A 26,132-nucleotide genomic window follows, 5' to 3' on the forward strand; every position below is an offset into this window, starting at 1 on the left:
ATGTCTGAATAGGGCTTCTGACAGTAGCCCTATACTTCGAAATTTGGTTGGAAATTTGGTTATTAGTTAGAAAATTGGTAAGTAAATTGGTTATTGGTTAGAAAAGGACAATGTGCTCAGATACACCACCCAAAGTGGGAATGGGAGTCCGGCCCTGCCTGGCGAAATTTCATTCCCATTTTGTCTGGGAGACAGAATTTGGGGAAACCCCCAAATTGATCAGTGCAACTGAAATTCACAGGTTCACTTAGGCAACTTGAGGTGAAATTGACCAGTGGATTAATTATCCACGGAGAAGAGAGCTGGTCTGGTGGTAGCAAGCCTAACTTGCCCTCTTTGCTAAGCAGGGCCCGACCTGGTTGCAGATGAATGGGAGACTTGATGTGTAAGATATTCCCCCCAGGGGATGGAGCCGACAGCCAAGACTCCTGCCTGCAACCTTGGAGAAGCCGCTGCCAGTCTCTGTAGAAAATACTGAGCTAGATAGATTAATGGTCTGACTCAGTATATGGCAACTTCCTATCTTCCTATTAGCTGCTTTAAGTGATGTTTGGTATCCTTTTTGGGGAGGGGGGATGAAATTGACCATCTCTGTTGAAATCGACCAGCAGACAATTCTTATTTGAGTGTTCTTTCATTACACCAATTTAATGCAACACTGATACAACGCCATATCTGTGCTTTTATCTTGATGAGAAAAAACGCATCTCCCAAATCTGTGATAATTTCAGCCCTTACTGTGACATAGTGGATATGTGGAGGAGGAAACGGAGGATACCGCTTATGAGCACCAATGTATCAAAAACTTAGGATACTGAAGACTGTGGGGTGTGTGTCTCTGGAACTTCAGTGCAGAGGAAGAGCCCATGGAAATGCAGGCAGGGGGTGTCTTGTGGTGGAGAGCATGAACTGCCACCTTTGCTAAGCAGGGCCTGCCTTGGTTGGCATTTGTATGGGTGACGACATGTGAGCGCTGTAAGAGATCCCCTGTGGGGGATGAGGCCGTAGCAGAGTGGTTGAGCATCCACTTGCTTGCATGCAGAAGGTCCCAGGTTCACTCCTTGGAAGCATCTCCGGATCGGGCTGAGAGAGACTCCTTGGAGGAGCTGCTGCCAGTCAGTGTGGACGATACTGAGCTAGATGGACCAAGGGTCTGACTCAGTAGAAGGCCGCTTCCTATATGTTGCTATGTCTCCGGGAGTTCAGTGTACCAGAAGGGCACTGTTGTGCAGCAGCAACAACAAACGAAAAATAGAATGCCCTGGCTTTTTACACGTGCACACAGAAAGTACCTTCGGGGTGATGACTGAGAGAAGGACTGCAATGGAAGAAGACCCGAGCGACATCCATCCCTGTGCAGATGGAGAGAAGCGGGAAGAACTACCACAGGAGCAGAGCTGCTTCGGATGGGTGCCCGGGAATGACTCACTTGGGCAGTTCTTATGGTAGTTCCTTGAAGCTCCTGCAGAAAGCTCCTTAGCCTAGAAGGACCCTACAAGTGCCGTCTAAGTGATGAGCCGAGCTTGTAAATAGCCGTTTGCCTGGTTGCCTCTGGTGAATCAAAAGTGTCTCTAGGCGACCAGGGAGGGGGGCTTTTGCAACCTGGAAGGGAGCTGGATCTTTCCCCTCCTCTCGGGCTGTTATGAACTCACTCGCTTGGGCATGTGTGTGCAAGCAGACTAGAAATCTTGTGGACTAGGGACATTTGTGGCTTTTTATTTTTTATTTTTGCAAGGCTGTGATAACCATAGAAATGGTTCTGGCTGCTGCCGCTGCTGCCAGAAAGAGAACCCCAAAGGCCTCTACCCAGACAGATCTCCAGGCCCTTCTGCAGCCACCGTGGCTCCTGTGCACAGCTCTCTCCTCCTCCTGGCTCTCCCGGTGTGGCTGGCAGAGGGAATTCATCTTGAACCACACATTTCTGGAACCCAGGTTTGTGCTCATGTGGGCACTCTGGCAGTAGAGCCCCAGGACAGAACCCTCTTCTTTTGATTGCCCCACATTGCCACCGCTCTGCCCTAGAGTAAGTTGGACCAGGCCGGTGGCTGTACCTTGCAGCAAGGTGGGATTGTGGAGCTGGATTTCGAGCACTATGGAGCGCAGCAGAGGTGTCTTCCCCATGGGGCGTCATCTACTGCGGAGATATTGTGCAAGTTCATTGGGGCTTTCTCAAGAGGACTTCCTGGCAGGCGGAGCCTCCTGTGGATTAACGGGGCGCGTCGCTTGGACCTCTCCACCTAAGTGCCGAAAGTCCAAGCTGAGGAGTCTGCCTCGGGGCTGCCCCCCCCGAATGATCTTGGTTCTTGCACAACCCCCCACCCCAGTGCTCTTTTGGAGCCAAAGGTGCCTGTCCCACTTTCAAATGAGAACCTTTTGCATTTTCACAAAATGGCAAAAGGGTTCACAGCAGAGTTTGAGAAATGGCTCTCTTTATGAAAGGGCAGACGGACTGAGGCCGGCCGCTGAGCATGAAGGCAGGCTGGATGAGCTGCTGCACAGCGGAAGGAGCGAAACCTCTCCCACCCTCACGGCTCCTGGCAAGACAGAGCTGCCCGAGCTTGTCCGACATGAAGAGTCACGCAAGGTCCCTCCGCCAGAAATAACGCGGGCCTGGGCGGAAAAAGCTCTTTCCTTGCGGCCAGTCAAGTATTTACACTTAGTTTGCTTCGTATCTGGCAGGCAGCTCTGTCATCGGCTATCAGCTGCTACAGTTACACAGAACCTCCATATGCAGGGGCTGTATTCCTCTGAATGCCTGGTGGCGAGGAGCAAGTTTCCCAGAAGCTCTGTGCAGTGTTGTTTGGATCTTTGGTTCCAATCTGCTGGAGGAGTTCTTATGTTCTCAGTGTGTAGAATCCAGAGAGGAGAGCTGTTCTGGTGGGAGCGAGCATGACTTGTCCCCTTAGCTAAGCAGGGTCCACCCTGGTTGTATGTGAATGGGAGACTAGAAGTGTCAGCACTGCAAGATATCCCCTCAGGGGATGGAGCCGCTCTGGGAAGAGCTGAAGGTTCCCGGTTCCCTCCCTGGCAGCATCTCCAAGAGAGGGCTGAGAGAGATTCCTGCCTGCCACCTTGGAGAAGCCGTTACCAGTCTGGGTAGACAATACTGAGCTAGATGCACCTATGGCCTGACTCAGTATATGGCAGCTTCCAATGTTCCTAGTTTGTACTAGAGTGCATCCTGTAGGGTGCCTGAGAAACGGGCAGCAGTTTCAAGCACACCTTCAGAGCATGGTGACCATCCATAGCTCTGTGGGAGAGTGTCTGCTTTGCATTCAGAGAGTCCCTGGTTCAATCCCTGGCATCTTCAAGCAGGGCTGGGAAAAGCCCTTCTCCAGAACCCTGAGAAGCAGCTGCCAGTCAGTGTCGGTAGTACTGGCTTAGATGGACTAATGGTCTGACTCAGTAGAAGGCAGCTCCCTATGTTCAACATTCCTGCCTCCGTTGTGCATTTGCTCAGGACTTTTCCACGTAGCAGGCTTTACTGGGAGGCTTTACTGTGAACTCAAAGTTGTCCCAAAAAACTGACGCAAATAGTGGATTTTTTTTTAACCCCGGATATAAACCAGGCTGCGCTCTAATGTGCTGTGAAAAACGTGAATTGTGTGTGAACTGCTCCCTGATACTTACAGGGACTTTGGGGTAAATCTGGCTGATATGTGAACGCAGCCCCTCCATTCTGGAAGAGATGCAAATTAAAGGGTTTTTAAAGCCCTGGGTGAAAAACTTCCAGGTGTGCTGTGGATGGTGTGCAGGATTTACATTAAAAAAATAAGTCCTGTTCTTCCTCCAAGGAGCCCAGAGCGGTGTACTACATACTTGGGTTTCTCCTCACAACAACCCTGTGAAGTAGGTTAGGCTGAGAGAGAAGTGACTGGCCCAGAGTCACCCAGCAAGTCTCATGGCTGAATGGGGATTTGAACTCGGCTCTCCCCGGTCCTAGTCCAGCACTACACCGTGTTGGCTCAAGACATCTGAAGAGCATCAGCGAACTATATGCCTCATCTTACTGCTCTGCATGGCCACACTTGTGACTAAAGGGACACAGACCAGAGCAGCCAGGTGTGAACTCCTCCACCTTCAGTGTTGCCCAGCTGGGGAGGAGGGAGACAAAAGGAAGTAAGTCGTTCTTTCCACAAAGCCTAATTAGCAAATGGAATTCACAGCCACAGGACTTAGGTGGCTTTAAAAAGGGCGAGACAAATCCATGCAGAATGGGTGTGTCCCTGGTTGTTAGCTGGGATATGCAGAGGCCGTAGACCTCTTGATCAGCACATAGGAAGATAGGAAGCTGCCATGTACTGAGTCAGACCATTGGTCTTTCTAGCTCAGTATTGTCTTCACAGACTGGCAGTGGCTTCTCCAAGGTTGCAGGTAGGAATCTCAGCCCTGTCTTAGAAATGCTGCCAGGGAGGGAACTTGGAGCCTTCTGCTTTTCCAAGAGCAGCTCCATCCCCTAAGGGGAATCTCTGACAGTGCTCACACTTCTAGTCTCCCATTCATATGCAACCAGGGAGGACCCTGCTTCGCTAAGGGGACCAGTCGTGCTTGCTACCACAAGACCAGCTTTCCTCTCCTGATGATGATGTATATACAGCTTTTCAACAACAAAAAACAACATTCTGGTTGACCCCCTTAGAAACCCTTAGTCAGAAGCAAAATAGAATAGATGTTTGGGCTTTTTGGTTGTGGTAAATTGTTGGGCCTCTCTTATATTAGACATGCGTAATCCACCTTTCAGAACCAGGCTCCCACAAAGCGGCATACACCACAGGAATAACGCTCAGTAAAATCAATGTCTTTAAATACATTTAAAGATAAGGACGGAGCTCCCACTGCAAGCTGAATGTGGTGCTTGCAGCTGAAGGAAGGGGGTTTGGAGACACCCCCTTTCAATTGTCAGCCGCTGGGGAAGAGCTTTGGTCTACCATGTCGGAGCATTTTACTCTCTGGCATCTTCTCATGTTATCGTGGATCACTGCTCTTTTCTTTTTGATTGGCTATGGAAATTTAGGAGTGCCTCAGATTGTGCACTGAAGACCATCTTCATCACTTTCCTTATACCTTTCCGTAATTAAGGGATCATTCATGGACTGCGGCCCATTTATGACAGGCAGGTGCTCCTGCAAGTTTTTCTTGTGTGTTAGAGCCAACGTGGGAAGCCCTGGCCAGGTTTGGACTTGAATGACTTCTGGGAGTGCTGGGAGGAAAGCTGGTCTTTTGGCAGCAAGCATGAATGGTTCCCTTTGCTAAGCAGGGCTCACCATGGTTTGCATTTGGATGGGAGACTACCTGTGTGAGCACTGTTAAGATATTCCGCTCAGGGGGTGAGGATGCTCTGGGAAGATGGATCAATGGTCTGATTCAGTATAAGGCAGCGTCCTATGTTCCTATGCTCTGTGTATCGTGGGAAGCTTTTTGCATTCATGCCGTTGCTGGAAGAGAGAGACCCAGAGTATCTTGACTCCGATGACCCTCCCTTTCCCGAGGGAGGAAATTGCTGGGATGGTTTTAATCTTGTCGCCTCGCATTCCAGTTTGTAGGGAGGAAAATGTTGGCTTTACTGTGCAAGAGAAGACCTCTTCATGAAACTGCCATTGTGGTCTTCCAAAACAGATACAGGTAGTAGAAATCAGCTTAAACATCTCTGGCAGCAATATGTGTGATGCCAAAGGAATGAAGTCTATATCCACTCCTTTATTAGAGGAGAGGAGAGCTGGTCTTGTGGTAGCAAGCATAACTTGTCCCCTTAGGTAAGCAGGGTCCACCCTGGTTGCATCTGAATGGGAGACAGTCAATCCCATGAAACTGATTGCCAGGAAATTTAGGACCAACCAACGGAGGTACTTTCTCACATAACGCACAATCAACTTGTGCAGTTTTATGCCACAAGATGTGGTGACAGCCAACAACCTGGGTGGCTTTAAGAGGGGTTTGGATAACTTCATGGAGGAGAGGTCTGTCAAGGGCTACGTTGGAGGGCTATATAGGCCACCTCCAGCCTCAAAGGCAGGATGCCTCCAAGTACCAGTTGCAGGGGAGTAACAGCAGGAGACGAGAGGGCATGCCCTCAACTCCTGCCTGTGGCTTCCAGTGGCAACTGGTGGGCTTCTGTGTGAACAGGATGCTGGACTAGATGGGCCTCCCTGGGCCTGATCCAGCAGGGCTGTTCTTATGTTCTTATGACTAGAAGTGTGAGCACTGTAAGCTATTCCCCTCAGGGGATTGGGCCACTCTGGGAAGAGCAGAAGGTTCCAAGTTCCCTCCCTGGAAGCAGCATCTCCAAGATCGGGCTGAGAGAGACTCCTGCCTGCAACCCTGGAGAAGCTGCTGCCATTCTGTGTAGACAATACTCGGCTTGATGGGCCAATGGTCTGACTCAGTATATGGCAGCTTCCTATGTTCCTATTAAAATCTAATTTGCAAACCTGTTTGAGATTTTTCTGAAATAGTTTTAGGTGTGACTTTAGCTATTTACGGATAAATTCCCGAAGGCTGCCAGCAGTGATAAGAGTATCCGTGTTTATCCAAACTGTAGGCAAGAGGTGTGTGTTCGGTGCGACCGTGTCTTGTCTGTAGGTGTGTGTGTCTTAATTGAAGGGTCCGTACCCTTGGGGTCTCCAGTTGGACTACAACTCCCATCACCCACAGCCACAATGGCCTATGACCTTGATGTCAGTTGTAGTCCAACACCATCTGTGGACCCCAAGTTCAGTTTATTTACAGTTGTTGACCAGAGAAATATATACCTATAGCTCAAACAGTAACAATAGCAAATCCAGCGATCTGTAGACCCAATGGAGTCCAGTGATACAGATGTACCCTTACTTTGAATTCTAATGGCAATGAGACAGAGCTTAGCAACTGCATAAGTAATTTTCTCATCATGATCAGATAAAAGAGAGCTAACGTAGGATTCATCCAGGCCGCCAGGGTCATTTGCTAGGAGGGGCACTATGAGTTCATAGTGAGTGTCCCTGTAGAAACTAAAGTAGAGTAGCACATGCGGTAGTAACTCAATAGCACCTGCCTTGCAAGGACATAACCGCTCCACATAAGGGACTTTTTTGAGCCTGCCTTTGGGGACCCCAAGTTTGAAAACTCCTACTTTAATGTGTTCCCAAGGAAGCTTTTTGTGCTGTCATGTTGATTTCTACTCCCCACAATCCTTCTAGAAGAGAACCCACTAGCTCTGCATTTTAGGATTCATATCAAGCTGAGATACCTTGCAACCCCTGCTAACTGAGCAAACAGGCACCTTTTTAAAAGTGGCGATTCTCTTTATTGAGCAGGGGGAGAGCAATTGGCCCTATCCAGCCCAGCACAGCATCCCTTCAGTGGCTGTTGCTGGTGTCTGTCTTATGCTTCTTTTTTAGACTGTGAGCCCTTTGGGGACAGGCAGCCATTTGATTTCTTTATTTCTGTGTGTTGACCACTTTGGGAACTTTGGTTGAAAAGTGGTCTATAAATATCCATCGTATTCCAGCCAATCCATTATCCTGGAGTAACAGCCCCTTAAGCCCATGGGTTGTTTGCCTATTCAAGGGTAAATTCGAGGTCATTTGAAAGGTAGCAGAAGATGGCTTATTGCCAAGATGGCTTATTGACTCAACATGTCTTTGAACTCCCTCAAGTGATGATGTGAACAAATAGCAGGGTTATCTCTGGTAAGTCTGGTATTGCATAAGGACACAGAACAACCTGTGACTGATCCAAGGTAGTTGGAACAAGAGAGCTGCGCTGAGAGTCGGTTCAAACCTTAGAAGCCAGAAAGAGTCTGCCACCCAGGAACGAATGTGTCTCTCCTCCCCGAGTCTAGCTGATCGCGCTGGTGACGGGTTATGCATCTGGGGAGTTCTGCTAAACACATGGTAAGAGAACTGCAGATTTGCAGCCGGGCTGCAGCAACTTCTGCTTTCTCCACTTGCGTAAAGTGTTTGAACTGGCCCTTGAAATCCCTTTGACTTCCCTGTTTCTGTAGAAGGTCACACATGCTGCCAGATCACTGAAGGCGTGGAGGTGCTGGGCATTGCACCCAGATCACACCAGTTAACCTACAAGGTCTAACTTACCCATGGCACAGGATTCAGATTTCCCTGGGGCAGAATTTGGACTGAGGACAGAATAAAGTAAAGAAAAGTGGAAGCACGTAGCCCTGGGCCTGTGCAGGAGGATGAAATGAACAAGATGGCAACATTTTGAAGGACCAAACCAACCTTGTGAATCAAGCACATCACTGGTCCTGGGGTGTGTGTGGCCACGGGCAGGAGGGGGCAGGTGATCTACATTGGGACCATGGCAGGGGGTGGGGGGAAAAGGAGGGTCTGGATCAGTCCTCCTGTGATGGACACTTATATTAAACATGTTACTGCTGTGGTACAGTCTCTTTCCCGCCTCAAATGCTGTACCACAGGCAGTGACATGCTTGACCTAATGTACACGTTGGCCTGGAGAGATGCTAGACAGGATAGGAAATTGAACCCGTAATGTTCTGGCCCTCTTGAGTGGCATTGACTGGAATGTGATTCCTGGGACTTGGGGGGCATATGCCATGCTACTGGCAAGATCTTTGGCTTGGTCCAGGATAGCACACTTCGTGCAGTTTTCTGGCCAGTTGGGTTCAGAGCAAAGGGAGTCCGGTGTGGCCTGGAGCATCTGCTGTGGCCAATCTTCCCCAGGAAGCCTTTCCTCTTCCCTTCCGAGTCCTGGATTTTCATATAATGTGATTTGCAGTATTACTGTCCTCAGGCATGCCCTGGCAATTGAAGAAAGGGTTGCTGAAGGACGTTTGATCAAGAGGAGCTTGGGTTTCCTCTTCTTCTTGCTAGAGTAATTGACTTTGTGCTTTGTTCTGAGTGTTGGCTGTTGGCATATCTTGACCTGCTTGTTGGAGAGATGAAAACGTTGCAGGCCTTTCAGTATCTGTGGCTCCCTCCTGAGGCTGCAGGCCCCACGCTTGGATGAATCCCCAGAAGGCAAAGGGTCCTGAGTCTGGCTCCCTAGATCTTGTCTGTCTACAACTCAAAGGCCAAGGGCCAAGGTGCAGGAGCCCACTGGTCTAGGCATCACTCACTAGCCTGCCATTATTGTGGTTGCCACCAAGCCCTTCTCTTCCCTCAGGTCCTTTTCTGGCACACAGGCAGAGGGCTTCGGAAAGAAGTGGGACTTCTGTCATTTGCACTGCGATAGGGAGATGGCAAGGCACAGGGAAGGGGAGCCCCCTCCTCCTGCTTAGAAAGGATCCCTGCTGTTTCTTCTCTTCTCAGATATGGGAGTGGAAGTGAAACCACTGGGGAGGAAATCTGTGTAGTGCTCAATGCCCTGCTTGCCAGAAAGCTGGGGGTGCTTGCCCCTGGCGAGCTGGTGAGTGGATCTGTAGGTGCCTGCCATTGCGGTTGGGGATGATGGGAGTTGTAGTCCCACAGCATCAGGGCCTCAAGCAAGTGTGGGAACCCCTGCCATAAGCCCTTTCCCTTCTGGATAGGCTGATGAGCGGCTTCCCCATGGGTACTGTGGAGGTAGGGTGGGGCTCTGTGGTGTCCTTGGGGGTCGCCCTGTGCTCAGGCCTTGTTTCTGGTGGACTGGATCAAGACTGCAGTGTTGTGCATAGCCGCACATGCTGCTGCTTCTCATCTTCCTGGAATGCTTCCTTTCTGCTGAAACCTCACTCCATGTTTTTTGGAATTGTTTTCTACTCAGTCAGTGATGAGACCAGCAGCGTAAGCCAGCAAGCTCTTGGAAAAGGTGCTATAATTCATCAGGCCGTTAAAAAAAAAAAACCCAACAGAAAGGAAAGGAAAAAGAGCCCTTCCTCAACCATCATGTGGCTTCATTTAGCAATCGGCCAAAAGCTAGCTACTGTGTTTTCTTTGTTTCTTGGAATATTCTTGATCTGATGAATAACATAACTGGGGATGTTTCAAGCATGGTGCTGCTCTGCACGGAAGTGGGAGGGCATCTCCTGGGCAGATCCTCTGACTGGGTTGGTTTGGAAAAACCACACACGAGAGCAGTTTGCCTTCCTTGGCTGCTGGGCCAGGAAACATTCTCGGTCCCCTGGGAACAGTGTGAAGCAGAGAGAAAAGGCGTGGCGTGTAGGCCAGTTGGATCCCTCTTCAAGGAGATGGAACAGCTGTCGGACTTGACAGTTCCAAAATGCCGTATGTGGGAGCCGGTCTGATGCTGTGGAAAGAGCTGGGCCTCGGGACGTGGGTTCAAATCTGCCATCTGGGACACAACTGGGAATCAGTGTCACCAACCCACTGCATTGCATGGTATTCTTCACTATAAGGCCCACAGGCCAGTGGCTGCCCTCGTGGGCCCTAAGAGCAGCTCCCTCCCTGGCTCGTGGTTTATTGGTCCTGGATGGAACTTTGTTCGAAGCAGAATACTCTGCATGATGCGGGGAGACTTCCGTTCCCAGCATCCGGTGCTGCACTTTGCCCAGCGTTAGGAAACAAATCCCTCCTGAGCCTCTGCACCATCTTGGAAGGTGTGAATGGAGAGCTGGGGGGGAGTAGCCCTTCCCAGCACCTTCCCCACAGAACTCTGCAGAGTGGGTTCCGTCTCTCTTAAAGGGCCCTCCAAGCGCCGAGAACAGCCCAGTACTGTGTGGAGGTCAGCCCAGTGGGACATCGCTCTTGCACGGAAGGGTGTATTTTTCTGTTTTGTTTTGCCCAAGTCGACCCCTGCTTGAAAAATAGTGGCGATCCCTGCCATAGCGTGCATGATAGCCAGTGTGTATAGAGTGCCTGCCGTCTGTGCCGCTGGGAAACGTCTTGGGCGGCAAATGCTTCCAGCTTGTTGGGTTCTCGCATGAACTTTGTATAGTAATTTTTAAAGAAAGATGTCAAGATTTTATGCAAATGAAGGGAAATTTACATTTACATGGGGAAAGCTTTCCAGAATTTCCCCACGCAAAATTTTCTGGGAACCCCACACCGCTGATAGCAAGTGGTGCCCGCCTTGCACCGAGGAAACGACATTGGCAGTTTGCTGTGAACACCAAGCCAGTGGTGGCAGCTCACACACCCAGCTTTGTCGAGGGAGGAGAGAGCTCACAGCGGGCCTGCAGGTCGGAGTCCACCTTTAATCCGTGTCGGTAGTTGGTGTGTTTGATCATGATGGCATAGCTCAGCCAGGCCAGCAGCAAGAAGGATGTGGGCGCGAGCAGGGGGTCTCTGCTGAGGATTCTGGACATCTTGCCAGCCTCCTGTGATCAACAGATTGCAGGACTTGCAAACTGGAAAGTGGGTGTTGGGCAAGATGGCCCTCTGGCTTGCTCTCTCCCAGGGGTCTTCTTGAGAGGAGAGCTGGTCTCCTGGTAGCAACAGAGGCACTCTTTCCCCTGGACTTCAGGGCCAAGGTCCAGGGCAGCGTTCTCTCTCATTCTCTCTCTTTAGTCTGTCCTGGGTGGTGTGGTTTGTGCCCCCAAGAACCTATGTGTTAGAAAATGATGCTTAACTTGCAGCAGTGGGGGTTCCAAAGGCCTTTAGGTCTGGGCTCCAAAATTACCTAGGTGCACCTCTGGGTAGCAAGCCTGACTTGTCCCCTTAGCTAAGCAGGGTCTGCCCTGGTTGCATATGAATGGGAGATGAAGTGTGAGCACTGCAAGATATTCCCCTTAGAGGATGGAGCCGCTCTGGGAAGAGCAAGAAGGTTGCAACCAAGTTCCCTCCCTGGCAGCAGCATCTCCAAGATTGGGCTGAGAGAGACTCCTGCCTGCAGCCGTGGAGAAGCTGCTGCCAGTCTGGGTAGACAATACTGAGCTAGATGGACCCAGGGTCTGACTCGGTATAGGGCAGCTTCCTATGTTCTTCTCATTGGGAGGCTCTGCAAGTTGGGGGGCGAGGGAGGTTGAAGGCAAACGGAGAGTCTCCTTTTCTGCTGCTCTGTCTTCTTCCGACTAAAGCAAACAAGTGAAGAAAAGCCTTGCTTGAGGAGACGTCTCCAGCCCTGCTTCACTCCCTTCTGAAACAGCCTCTCTTTCGTGGGAGGGCAACAGTGGCTTGCGATGTGCCATGCAGAAGTGCCCTCCAACAATGCTGGGTGCATCCATATGCAATACTTACTCCCAGCACAGAACTCTGGCAGACAATGCAGCCCTGTTTCCTCCCTTTGACTCAGCAAACGCTACCTTGACTGCTCTGGCTGGATGTGGCAAGGACTCCTTCAGGCTCCCTGCCCCCCAAAGTCTTCAGATTTTGCACTCCCGAATTCGGCAACCTGCCATGATGTGTGTGTCTGTGTGCGCGCGCCAGTGTCATGACTGAGGCACCGGATGCTTTCTTTTTGCATGGGATTTGGAAATGGTGTTTGCTCTGGCAGAGGGTCAAGGTTTGGCATGAGGCAACTGAGCTCCTCGAGCTGGCATGCAGTGTTGGTGGTGGCAGAGCATCTCCTTGGCATGCAGAAGGCCCCAGCGTCACTCCCTGCTGGCAGGGCTGGGAAAGGCTCTTGCCTGGAACCTGGGAGAGCCACTGCCAGTCTGTGTAGACCAGGAGTTCCCAACCTTGGGCCCCCAGATGTTGATGGACTACAACGCCCATCATTGCCGGCCACAATGACCATTGCTTGCTGTGGCTGGGGGTGATGGGAGTTATAGTCCAGCAACACCTGGGGCCCAAGGTTGAGAACCCCTGGCATAGCCAATACTGAGCCCGATGGACTAAGGTCCTGACTTGGTATAAGGCGGCTTCCTGTGTTCCTAGTAGATGTTGGGGAGGGGGCCGTGGCTCACGGGTAGAGCATCACTGGTTAGCAAGCATGACTTGTCCCCTTAAGCTAAGCAGGGTCTGCCCTGGTTGCAGACTGGCAGCAGCTTCTCCAAGGTTGCAGGCAGGAATCTCTCTCAGCCCTATCTTGGAGATGCTGCTGCCAGGGAGGGAACTTGGAACTTTCTGCTCTTCCCAGAGCGGCTCCATCCCCTGAGGGGAATCTCACACTTCTAGTCTCCCATTCAAATGCAACCAGGGCAGACCCTGCTTAGCTTAAGGGGACAAGTCATGCTTGCTAACACAAGACCAGCTCTCCTCTCCATTCACAGGGTTTCCCCTTTGTGAATTGGCAGTTGCTGTGGGTACCAGCTTGATGTTTGTGGGGTAATGAGGTTTGCTGCAGGGACTCATAGGATTTTGTGGCTTCACTATGCCCATGATTTAGCACAGCAATGTGCTCTTCTTCCTAGCTGCAATATGAAGCACTTTGTTAGTCTGCATGGCAGGCACATGACCTCCTTTTGCCTTGCCTTTGCAAAGTTTGCAGACCCTTCTGCACTGCACTTGTAGTTCTGGCTGCAATTCTGCCCACTCTTGTTGGCGTCCCCCAATTGGAGAGCTTGCCCTCCGGATCGAAGGCCATGTTGGCCTGGTCCAAACACCAGGCTGTAACTTCAGGGCCAGAATTTGCCTGAACAGACCTGTTCAGACCTGTTGTGCATTGGTCACAGCCCTATGTATATTTATGCAATGCTGCTTGCCTGGCTGTCCCGTCTGGTGACAGAATCCCACCGCCATTCTGTAGGCATGATGGAGATGAGGGTGCACCTGGCACAAACTGTTTGTGATTTGTAACCAAGCAGGGCTAAGCAAAGTTGTGCCTCCCTCGGGATGGCATCAGTCACTTACCTGTGGGAAAGAAGTGAGGCACATCTGGATACGTCTCGGTTTGGACTCTTGATGTAATCAGCAATCCATTTCATCGCCATCAGCTGTCACAGTTGGCCTTTGCTGAGCTGCACGTTGACTCGGATGTGAAATGAGGAAGGAGAAGGCTGGCCAGCTTGCCAAAGGAGGCTGCTGCAATGTTCAGCCCTCCGGTGGCCCTTAAAGCCAAAGGTGGTTGAGGGCTCGGCCATGAATGGCGGACACGTTGAGCCAGAGCGTTTTCACGGGAAGTATTTCTAATGTGCAAAAGGAGGTGGAATGAGTTGAGGAAGTGTTCACCCTTCCTGTGTGCCTTGAAGAGTTTGCTTCCTTGTTGCTAAGCCGTTGGTTGTCGTCGTCTGTCCGCATCAACTGATCAGTGTATCCTGAAGTAATTTCAGCACCTCAGTCACCCGGCAAAAGTATGCAAGAACTGGAGTGCTCAGTAGGCTTGCCCAAGCTCCCTCGGGGAGTTCCCCTTCCCAACAGGGATGGAAAAGTTGGGGTCATTGCTATTGCTGTCCATTTGGTCATTACATGCATGACTCTTGCCCCATCGAATAAAATACTTTTTATTTTCTGCAACCCACACAATGAAACCTATTCTGCAATAATCCCAGTATCCAGTAACAATGGAAGCCCTCTTTTCCTCGCTGCCTTACAGCCACCTACACTGTGGATAGCATTGGGAATTGCAGCTGGACAGACCTCCTGAGTGAGTTGCAAGGAGATGGGGTGAAATGTTTCAAGGTGGTAGAGGCTGTCTTGAGAACACGGGATCTTGTTGAGGAGGTCCAGATGATGCCATCTCTGCAGTACTGACTTTGTAGTATGTTCGCACTATGGTGGGCAGGGTGTGTTCCTGGGGGGAAGGCATCTAGAGCGCAGATGCTCTCAATGAGGAGAGTTGCACAGAGGTTGGGGTGTGGTGTGAAGTGTCAGCGTCTGGGCCTTGTAAGAAGGCAACAGTGATCGTAGTCCCTGGACCCTGTGAACTCTCTCGTAGGGGTGGGATGATGGCGAGGGTCCATTTTAGGTGAGCTGGATCCATGAAATTAGGAATGCGAATCATAAGCACATTCTGATGACTTGAAAACTAGGATGATATGCCATTAAATGGTTAAGCTACCGGGGTTCTCAACTATGGGTCTCCAGATGTTGTTGGACTACAGCTCCCATCATCTCCAGCCACAGTGGGTCACAGGCAATTGTGGCTGGGGAAGATGGGAGTTGTAGTCCAACAACATCTGGAGACCTATGGTTGAGAACCCCTGGCATATACATATACCTGATACTCTTATTACTAAAAAGGCTTGAAAAGGTTTCCAAGTCTTTACTTGAAAATGAGGGGGGGTGTAGAAATATCTCCCCCCTCATGGTTAAGGTACTTTTAGACCTCCTAGGAAGTTGAATTTGGTGTATAGTTTGTCCATGGCCTGTGTTGGATCTCAGTGGTAGAGCATCTGCTTTGAATGTAGATGGCGTCGGGTTCAATCCCTAGCAGCATTTTCAGGTAGGGCTGGGAAAGATGCCTGCCTGATGCTGCCAGTCAGAGTAGATAATACTGAGCTCTAGATGGACTAAGGGCCTAACTCCGTATAGGACAGCTACCTATGGCCCTGTGTTCTAGTATTAAACAGTGGTTCTGCAAGATGTCTCTGTGCCTCTGGCTTACACACTACCTCTTTGCAGCTGAGGGGAGGAAGGATTCCAGTTCTTATTTTGCCTTGATGTCAGAACCCAGCAGATCTTGGCTTCAGTCCCAGCTGAAGCTTCAAACCAATTCCAGACTCTGACTAGAACAAGCTAGGATTTGCTGGGTTTGGATATTACAGCCAGAGATGTGGGGCTGAATTTTTTTTCTGCAGAAAACGGTCCTGCACTCAATATTTCCATGGAAAAGTTTCCATTTCTAAACGTTGTTTCATAAAATACCTTAGTAACAATGAACCAGTGCAATATTAGACAAGTTGGTAATTTCAAAGTGGTAATTAATGGTTTTCAGGTTATCCCTAGAAAGTTGTGAGAGAGCATATGTCTTACTGACTTCTAAACAGGAAGATAATATTGTATGGTGAGGTGTGTTTTTTTTAGCCACTATATAGGTCAAATCACATGCTGGATTGGATTGCAATCTGTTGAGGGCGTCAGGAGAATTAGTACAGCTAAGTAAAAAAATTAAAGTCTATGCACATGGGAAAATATGTGCATGGGAAACTTTCCCTGAAACTTTTCTGGGAAAAATGATCTGGAAAACCCACAACTCTGGTTATGGCAAGCCCTGGCTTCCTTTTAAATCGGGATTGGAAGCCGAATCCATCCTCCCCTCACCTGAGAAGAGGAGGAGAGTGTGCAAGCCAGAGGCTCGGGAATGTTGTTTGAAACCATAGTTTCTTCCTGGCTCCATTTGATGGCCAGTGATGTGTGGTTTCCAGAAAATCATTAGTTCAAAAACTTGCCAGAATCCCCCCCACCATATCCCAGTAGGTTGCCTGGCATGTTTGACTTGCATAATTAGTAAACAAAACGTTAAAGGTTCCCGCTCTGTGTTCAGTGGTGCTCTTTGGACCGGACTTCCGGGCGGAAATTTGGTCCTCTGTCTCGGTGGCCTCCAAAATGTTCCCCCTGGAGGCCTTGGTGGCAACAGTTGCACCGCTGCCACAGGATGGCCGAGTGTGCGACTCGTGAGACCCACAGGGCCCAGCAGGCTCGCTAACTGATCTCTCATGTGTGCGAGGCACCGAGTGCGAACTGAGTGTGGGTCATGGCACCTTGTCTGCGTCCACCGCAGCCTGTGTTAATTTCCTTACACCTGTAAGTATTTGAATTAAAACATTTGATTAGGATAAAATTCAGTAAAGCACATTTAATGGGCTTCTCCCTGTTCAAACAAATGCAAAGCTTTAGATGAAAATCCTTTTTGTTGGGGCTCTTTTAAGACTTTAAGGTCAATACATGACAGTGTTGGTAGAAAATGGCTCCAACCTTTCCAGCTCAACAAAATAAATGAGCTTGCTCTTTGTCAGGGCTTCTCAAACCTGTCTGCCCAGATGATGGTTTATTCCAACGCCACCAGGGGACCCTTGTGTGAGGACCCCTCCTCTGTGTGTAAGCTTATAGTGAAACCAACGCTAATTAGTCTTAAACTGTATTGACGTGTTGTGTTGAACACTAGTACAAGGAGGCTGCAGTGTACACAGGTACAGTTATTCACCTGTTATGTTGAACACAGGTACAGAAGTCCATGTTCCATCTGTACCATGCATCTGAGACACTTTTACTCAGGTCTGCCTCTAAAACCGAATGCAGGTACAATCATTCACACAAAAACATGTGTGAGTGTACTGTACAAACATCTGTACATGTCTGAATTGGGTTTTAGTTTTGCTTTCACTTGTGATGGCCTCCTTTGTTTTATTTGGCCTTAACTTGCTTTATGGCTTCTTCAGACTTACTGAAGTCTGGGGTGTGTGAGATAGTGGGTGGACCCTTTTCAACTCAGGCATTTGACAAGGCTGTATAAGGAAGTGTGAAGTGATGCATATTGGGGCAAAAAACAACAACCCAGCTTCACATAAGCACTGATGGGATCTCTCAGTGACTGACTAGGAGAGAGATCTTGGGATTGTGGTGGACCAGCTCATTGAAAGTGTCACTTGGTGTGCAGCAGCTGTGAAAGACAAATTCCATTCTAGGGATCATTAGGAAGGGGTTTGAAAATAAAAATGCTAACATTATAATGCCCTTGTACAAACCTATGGTGTGGCCACATTTGGAGTACTGCGTACAGTTTTGGTCACTGTATCTTAAGAAGAGTGGTCCTTCTAATTTTTTTTCATTTCTATGTGGAATGAGTTTTGTTCTGGGCGGCAGTATCAAGGCACTGTGCACACAGGCATTCAGAATGGGGCCTTCCTGATTCATCCTTAGCGGGATCGAAAATGAACTGAGCAGACATCCAAAAACTTGTGAGCGCACGTGCGTACGCCTTAGAGGGAACAGTGCTTAAGAAGAGTATTGTAGAACTGGAAAAGGTGCAGAAGAGGGTAACCAAGATGATCAGGGGCCTGGAGAGCCTTCCTTATGAGGCAAGGCTACATCACCTGGGACTCTTTACTTTAGAAAAGAGGCATGATCGAGGTGTATAAAACTATGCATGGAGAGAGAGAGTGGACAGAGTGAAAGGCAGTGTATTTTTAAGAGCGTTGCTTGTGGGCTTCTTCATACAACAACCAGAGATCTAGACATTCCAAATGAATAATTCCATATGGTCTGAAAATATAAGGTAATCAAGGGTGTCCTTCTAACCACTCTTCTTTCTGTTGTTTTTGCATTTTAATTGGGATGATTGTATTATGTATGTTAATGACAGATATATTATAATTTTGAGTTGTTAAATCTATCTCTGGTCTGCTTGTTTGTTGTAATGGCCTTTGGCTACACAAATAAATTGACTGACTGAAGTTGTTTATACATGGTAGTTTCAGAAGCTGCCCCATGGAAAGTGAGGTGGTGAAATTCCCCGTGTGAGGGCTGTGTCACCGTGCAAACACACAGTGTCAATACACCCTCATTTATTTATGACACATGCCCTTTTTCTTCCATAAATGCCACTGTGCCCAGCAGAGTCAGAATCCTGGCATATGGTCTCCGGGGTTTAAAGGGGTTTTTTTGTTTACCCCTCATCCCACTCTAGCCCAGTTCCTCATTCCTTCCACCTGTGTCACTGGGGGCGAACTTCTGCATTCCCAGGCTTTTTTGCGTTTTATCTGCAGACATTCTCCATGTCAGCAATAGGAATGTGATATTGTGCTGCTCTGCACTCCTCTCTGCTCTAGGAAGAAAGGGATTGCTTTGATTACTTCTGCAGTGAAGCTGATCCCGTTTATTATGTGTGCTCTAGATTTTATTCCTGTTAGGTATGCCAAGAATTAGACTTTTATTTACATTAGCAATCCAAGTTTTGTTTATCTAGTGCCCTCCATCATTGTACTTGGTGCTGTACAAAGCAACACAGTTCTGTTTTCTCAAAGGCACAAGGAGTTTGTGGAATACACTTTCGCAAGTGGGGGCAACGGATCGAGGGAGGAGGCAAAAGGGAGCGGCATTCTGCAAGGTCAGGTGTGCTGCATAAGCAACGGTGGTCTTTTGTGCTGAGTTTGTGGGGTACGTGTGAGCAAGCATTTGACTTGGACAGAGCTCTTCTCCAAGCAGGTCAGAGAGGGCTGATTCCTGCCTATACAGAGATTGCTTCAGCACAAAATGTTGGATGCTTCACCCATGAGTAGGAAAAACACACTTGCTAATCAAAGGGCTGCAGGGGTGTCCAATAATCCTGCTTTATGGAGTCGTCTTAAGGATAACAACAAAACGATACCTGTGAAGTGCCGTTGCCTGCTTGAAAGTGCTGTGCAAATGCTCAGTCCAGTTGAATTCTCTGCCTTCAACCTCTTATCCTGCTCTTCTCTTTCGTGACCACCACTCTGTTGCTTCCCGAATGGCTGGCAGCTTGACTGTCCCAGTGCTAAAGTGGCTGCTGGCTGTTCTCTCCTTGCTGCTTTGCTCTGCTCTGGAGTTCCCAACCTTGTGTCCCCAGATGTTCCTGGACTGTAGTTCCCATCATCCTCAGCCACAACAGTGTGGATTATGGGAGCTCTAGTCCAGAAACCTCCGGGGTGGGGGGTGAGGTTGGCAACCCCTGCCCTATGCCCAAACCTCACAGCCTCCCATCTTCTTTTGGGGTCTTCTCTGGTGACCTGGCAAAAGCTGTTCCTGATTGTTCTCCTGCTCGGTGGGGGCCCGCCCCCCAACAGCTGTGTGTCTAGAGGATGATATCTATGTATGATAACCAAGTATTAACCCCGATCAGCAATTTGCAAGTTATATCCTGAGCAGGGGTGCAGAGTCACAAGTGACTTATCCTGGTAAAGAGCAGGCCTTTTCAGTAGTCTGAAGACGATCTCCCTGTGAGCAGCAGGGCAAAGGGGAAGGGCAGTGGGTATGGTGAGTCTTCAGACAAACGCCCGAAGGCGCCTAGTCACCAGGGCTCTAGTTCAGGGGGTCACAGGTGCTCGTGAGCATCTTGGTGGCTCTTGAGACCTTCCTTGTTGATCTGCATGCAGCCTGTTTGCCCACCAGGCTCAACGTGCCCCATGTGTGCTAAAGTTCCTTCTCTTTTTCTCCCCGTAGGTATTTGTATCAAGTGTGGAAAGGGGGTGTACGGGCCCAGCCAGGCCTGCCAGGCCATGGGGAACCTTTACCACACCAACTGCTTTACGTGCTGCTCTTGCGGTAAGTTGTACCCTGTGGACAGACCAATGCCTGGCCTTGGGGCACCTCCCTGGCTTACGGGCCCTGGTGCTTGGGATGTCCTTGTCACCTTGGTGACCTCTTTCTGGTCTTGCTGCCACTGAAAGTGCGGTGAGAAGTGAGGGGGCCGTGGGTGGGGGGCAAATCAGATGCATAAATGGAGGAAGGAACCGGCCAGACACCGGGAGGATCTGAGAGTTTGCCTGTCGTTGGGGAAACTTGCGTTGCCAGAAGTGCTTGCAGAGGAATAGGGAACCACCTGCTACTCTCTTTAGCACATTGTAGAACAGGACACAAATGTATAAAGCAGCCTCTGTGCTTGTTACGGCCAGTTTCTGCCTCGCAAGGGTCTCGCACATCCCAATAAAATGCGTAGTCCACTTCACCCCACAGTGTTGCATGCAAGCTTAGCTTAGATGCGACTGTTCTGCTCACACAGGGGTTCTCCATGTGGAGTCTAGAGATGTTGTTGGACAACAGCTTCCATCATCCTCAGCCACAAGGCCCTTTGGTCCTTGTGGTTGGGTTTGACTGGTTGCACTCCAACATGGAGAGACCCAAAGTCGAGAACTCTGCGGTAGGCAGAGGCAGCCCACCATGGCACAGGGTGTGTTGGTGCCCATCACAGACTGTGAATTTTCTGAGCCATTAATCGGATCAGGCTAAAGCCCTGTCCACAAGCTATGTTGAACACATGTACAATCTGTACACATGTACAGTTATTCACACGTTCTGTAGAATGCTGGCACAACAGTGCTCTTTCTCTCTGTATTGAGGTGCCTGTACCCGGGTTCACGTCTAAAATGAATGCAGGTACCCGCAGTCACACAAAAACATATGCAGACACCTGAACACAGACACAACATACTGTGTGAACAGGGCTTAAGAAAAGAACATATCTGATTGTGGGGGTGCAACCCACCCTGAACTGAAATGAAACAGGAGAGGAGAGCTGGTCTTGTGGTAGCAAGCATGACTTGTCCCCTTAGTTAAGCAGGGTCTGTCCTGGTTGTATATGAATGGGAGACTAGAAGTGTGAGCACCGTAAGATCTTCCCTTCAGGGGATGCAGCCACTCTGGGAAGAGCATCTAGGCTCCAAGTTCCCTCCCTGGCAGCATCTCCAAGATAGGGCTGAGAGAGACTCCTGCCTGCCACCTTGGAGAAGCCGCTGCCAGTCTGTGCAGACAATACTGAGCGAGATGGACCTAGGGTCTGACTCAGTATGTGGCAGCTTCCTGTGTTCCTATGAACAGTGTGCTTGCATTGGTTTTAATAACGAAGCTTGCTCAGAAGAATTCCCTGGTGGAAAGAGAGTGTGCGTGTGCACGCACGTAGGTGTATGCCATTGTGGAGTTCTTTGCCTCTGGCACCAAGAATGTTCTCTGCTAATCCCTGATCCTGGGACTAGGATTCTGACACATCTCCTTGTCACTTCCTGTGGTTTTTTGAGTGCAGGTGGCATGTACAGCGAATGGCTTCTTGGTATGAATGGTGAGAAAGTGTTGCTCATATCTGTGTTATGAAGCAAGACTGCCAAGTGTCTGGCAGACACGCAGCAACAAAGTGGGGTTAGTTTTCCAAAGCTAGTTTCCCACGTCCGTGATCAGGGCATAACCTTCGCCTAAGGAGGGCAGGTGGGGAGAGCACCCCTCCTGGAAAAGCCCCACTCGTGGGCCCAGTGAGGTCCCCACGCAGCCTTCACTGAGCCTCCAGTTCTGATCGAGGCGCCTGCATTTCTTAGGTACAGAATTCTAAGGGCACTAAATCGGATTGAGGCCACGTTGTTCAGCAGAGCTCTCTCTGGTCCAATGTCTGGATGAGTTGAATTTAATTTTTAGAAGGGTTAGGGAGTGGCAGTTGCTGGGTCCCTCCCGCAGCCTCCTTGTGTAGGATGGGGAGAGATGTTGTGACCCTTGAGAGCATGGCCCCCTCACTGGCAAACAGTCTTGTCATGGGACTGTTTGCTTAGCCGTCCTGTCCACTTTAAAAAGGTGCCTCTTTGCTCAGGGACATTTGCAAAGGGTTGTACAGGAGAAGAAACATATAACTTTTAAGAAGGTTGGACTTCGTTTCCTCCCCAGCACAGCTTCCCACTGCCTGGGTCATATATTTTTAACATTCCTTGGATGCTAAAAAAATACATCATCTCCAGCAGTTGTGGGAACTCTGAAACGGATGTGGGGGCACATATGCAGCGGCGTGGCTGGTCAGAGAGGCCGGCTTGGCAGGAATCCTGCCCAAATAGTCCTCCTTCCTTTCCTCTCTCCCTTAAATGAAAGGTTTCCAGAAGATTGTCCAACATTAGCTGCCATGGGGGACTGCTGAAAGGACGCTCTCTGACCCCTGGTATTTGTCAGCAACCACGTTGATGGCCTTACTTCTGCCTGTTCTGAACATTACAAAATGGACCAGGTGGCATTCTGCTTCTGGCAGAGTCGAGGGTGGTTGGATTCGCATTTCTGAGGGCCACTGCCTTAGCCAGGCTCTGCCTAGAAGAAGAGAAGGCAGAATTGGGCCCCCATTGCCAATTTGGGTGGGGGAGGGAGGGGAGGAGGTGGCCTCCTTTGCTTTCTGGACTACAATCCCGAAAGGCCATTGTGTCTCTGAGAACCATGGGAATTGTAATACGATGGAGAAGAAGACTTATCTACCCCTTTTCAACAAAAGTCCCCAAAACAGTTTATATAGATATAAATAAATAAGATGGCACCCCGTCCCTAAAGGGCTCACAATCTAAAGAAGAAACATAAGATGGACAGCCACTGGAAGAAGGCTGTGCTGGGGACGGATAGGGCCAGTTGCTCTCCCCCTGCTCAGTAAAGAGAACCACCACTTTCCAAAGGTGGTGCTTTGCTCAGTTAGCAGGGGTAACCCAACCGCCTCTGGGGATCTTGGGCTGAGAGGTCCTCCTGGCCTAGCAGAGAGCCCCGTGCAGCCGAGCGTCATGGTGGCCCGGCTTCCTGTGAGCTTCTGGGGTCCCCCTCATCACTTTCCCCATCACCTAACAAGCACCAGTAAATCAGCCGTGGCCTCGCAGCCAGTGGCCTGCCATTTGGGGTCATTTGGCGGCAGCCGTCTAGGGCGCTCATGCTCCTGGCAGGAGCAGCCTGTAGGAGAGCGCTGGGGGTTCATGTGTGGGGCCCTGCCTGCTCCTAGAGTCTGGGTGGGATCTGCAGCTGCTTTCTGCACACAGGTGGATTCCCAGAATGCCTGAGTTCGGCCCCTTACTGTGCACTCTGGGAAGAGACACGTGTGTGTTCTAAGCGCACCTTCTTATCAGACGCGGTGGTGTGTACTAAACCCTTCCCTTGGGCAAAGAAAAATGAACTGCATCCAGGCAATCCAAATTCTGCCCTCTGTATCAGTTAAGCAGAGTAAGAAATTCTATACATAATTTTTGCGTAATTGGTTCTGCATTTTTCCATCCCGGTTTTGCTAGGGAAGGGAAGGGAAGGGACGAGAGCTGTGAGCCCAGCCAGCCCCATCCCTTACCAGTCTTATCTAGGGTTGCCAACATTTCATTGCCAGAATGAGGGACACAAGTTTGTGTGGTGGGGGCTGGCTGGCTGGGGGCCTTGGGAGGTGTATGCAGTGGTAATCAGGAGCCTGAGTATCATTGACGTCTATGTAATTGAATTATATGTTGTTGAATAATACCAGCATAGTTGTTATTTAGAACATATTGAAGTTATAGCACTTTTCAGTCAAAAACTTCTCAAAATAAGAACCCGCTTGCCCCCCCACCAAAATGAGACAAATATAGGGACCAACATTTCATCCCTGAAATGAGGGACATCTCACATAATGAGGGACCGTTGGCAACCCCAGTTATCTCACCACCCAGGTGCTGCCCCCCCCCTTCTCAGCCCAGAAGGCCTAGAAGTTTGCTTTTAAAACCACAAAAAGCAAAGCAGAGCTCCTCAAGAAGCTTAACCTGGTACTCTTGCCACATTCTGCAAGATGGTCACAGATCCGTTTACTAATGTTGATGTGCAACGGAATCAAAGTTTTCCAAAGAAGTTGCAAGCGGCTGGACTTCTCCCATGAAAAGGGCAAGCAGTTCATAGGGAACAAAATATCGTCTTCCCCTAATGCACTTTGGTTTCTGCATTCTCCAAAAAGCGTGATTTACAAGTGATATTTCTCTTGTCCATTAAACACAGAATGCTGTGCTGGGGATACTTGTCACAAATTCTGAACATCCTTTGCTAAAAGAATCTCTGTTAAGGGACTGTTAGCCTGTTTCCTGCAGGCTAACTTCATAGGATGCCACTCTTTACAAATTTGAAATTTAAAGTCTTTCTTTGAAAGAGTTTAAATTTCAAATAAAATCCCCACCGTGTGTGTGTGTGCGCACGCGTGTGTGGGGAGGTGGGTAGTGCTGCTCTCCCCCACTTAAATTATCAAGTCCCAGACTGGGGTGAAATAGAATAGAGCAAGTCAGTGACCTCAGCCTGGAAGAATGTTGCTTATTTACGTAGAGCTCCCGCTATTTCAGCAGCAAGCCTTTTATTCTGCAAGGACAATGTCTGCTGGTTTTGTGTTTATTGGCCAAGAGAAGGCTTGTGCGTTTTGAGATTTGCATCCTAATAGTTTGGGCAACAAAATACACGTAGGCTCCTCGGAAAATAGTGCTGAGAGATTTTGTTTTGTCTTGGCCAACTTTCTGTGAGAGTGTTTTTCTTTGAAAGGTCCGTTCAGTGGTGGATTAATGGAGAGGCAGAGGAGGCATTTGCCTACCGCGGCAAAATTTGAGGAGCAGTAAATGTTGCCCCTCCTCAAATTTTGCTGCCCCTCTCTGTGGGCAGCGTTGGCTGCAGCAAGGGTGGAGGGGGCGAGGAGAAAGTCCCCCCTTTTATCTTATGTAAGAAAAGGCAAAGTTTTTTGTTTAAGGTAAAAGGGCGGCAAAAAGCTTAATCCGCCCCTGTGTCTGTCGCAAATAGTAGGGACATTCCTCTAGGATCTGCTGCTGCTGCAGCAGCTCCAACCACCCTGTTTGAAATGGGAAGGAGCTGTGTGTGCTTTCTTGCAACACAGCACACACCCCCTCCATTTGGGGGGCTTATGCAGGGAGGAAAAACCTGGGGGTGGATTGTGCCCAAACCTTTGTAAAATTATTCCTGGGATTCAGCGGCTCTTGGGATTTGCTTGGTTTTGTTTTTAAATAGCAACTTTGCCTCCAGTTCTATCTTTATTAGGCAGCAGCGATGGCGGCTTCTGAAATGCTTTCGTGTCTTTTGATGCAGTGAGTGACTGGAATGCGATCAGTTTTAGTCCAGAAAATGTGAGCGTGTTTGTATAACTTCTCCTCCAGACGTTCTTGCCTCCCCTAACAAAAGGTCTTTTCAGCTTTCCTGGCCTGTCAGATGAGCTTGCAGTTCCAGTTTTTGTTTTGTTTTGCTTTTAAATAGCGTTGTGTGTTGTTCTCACTTGAGCCTTGGAATAAAGCGGAGTGTTCTGCTTGGGGTCTGATCCTGCAAGTTGAGAGGAGCATTCCAGGTGCGGAAGGAATGCAGCATTTGGGGTCCCACCGCTGGGAAGAAAACTTTCTGTTAAGGAGAGCCCAGCACATCCCCGGTGGCCACTTTGCAGCAATTTGGATTTCAAACGGCGGCTGCTGCTGCTGCTGCGGCCTGTGAACAGAGGCTCTTGCCAAGATGCAGTATCTTCTTTTGAGAGGAATTTTGGCACCAGTTCCCCCCCCCTCCCCCAGCCTCCTGGAAATGTCCCTCCCTACTCAATGCCCAAGCCATCAACCTTTTGTCCCTGGTGGTGGGAAGGAAGGATTAGATGGAGTCTCCACAGTGAGGCAGCTCCTCCAGGGTGTTTCTCTTCAGCAAGAGCTGCAGCCCTTTGCTTGCTAGACTTGCAACTTCAGGGAAGGGAGAGTTCTCCTGCTCTGGAACACCTGTGCATTCGAGAAGAGGCAGACCAGGCCCTCTGGCGCAGCCGGGGATGGTTCTGCAAGAGACCTAGCAAATGCCATATTGGATGCAGGAAGCTGAGGACAAGAGTCTTTCCCTGGTCCCCGGGGACTGAGCCTAGGACCTGCTGCATGCCCAGAAAAGGCTTTGCCACTGAGCTATGGACCCTCCCCAGTAGCGCTGTGTGTGTGTGTGTGTGTGCACTGTCACTGCCTGCGTAGCTCTGTACCTCTTCCCTTTACTAGCCAAGCCAGA

General features: G+C 49.6%; 1 protein-coding gene across 2 annotated transcripts in view; it reads left to right on the top strand.

Moving 5' to 3' along the window:
- WTIP (WT1 interacting protein) overlaps positions 1 to 26,132 on the top strand; it is a 57,033-nt gene that overhangs the window by 2,437 nt on the left and 28,464 nt on the right. The window contains exon 2 of one of the 2 annotated variants that reach the window (XM_053270473.1): positions 19,833 to 19,934. The exons of the other annotated variant lie outside the window; for it this stretch is intronic. Within the exon in view, the coding sequence (XP_053126448.1) occupies positions 19,833 to 19,934 (102 nt within the window). The remainder of the gene's footprint in view (positions 1 to 19,832; positions 19,935 to 26,132) is intronic. 2 annotated transcript variants of the gene reach the window in all.

The sequence above is a fragment of the Hemicordylus capensis genome, chromosome 9 (genome assembly GCF_027244095.1).
Source record: "Hemicordylus capensis ecotype Gifberg chromosome 9, rHemCap1.1.pri, whole genome shotgun sequence".
Taxonomy (NCBI): Eukaryota; Metazoa; Chordata; class Lepidosauria; order Squamata; family Cordylidae; genus Hemicordylus; species Hemicordylus capensis.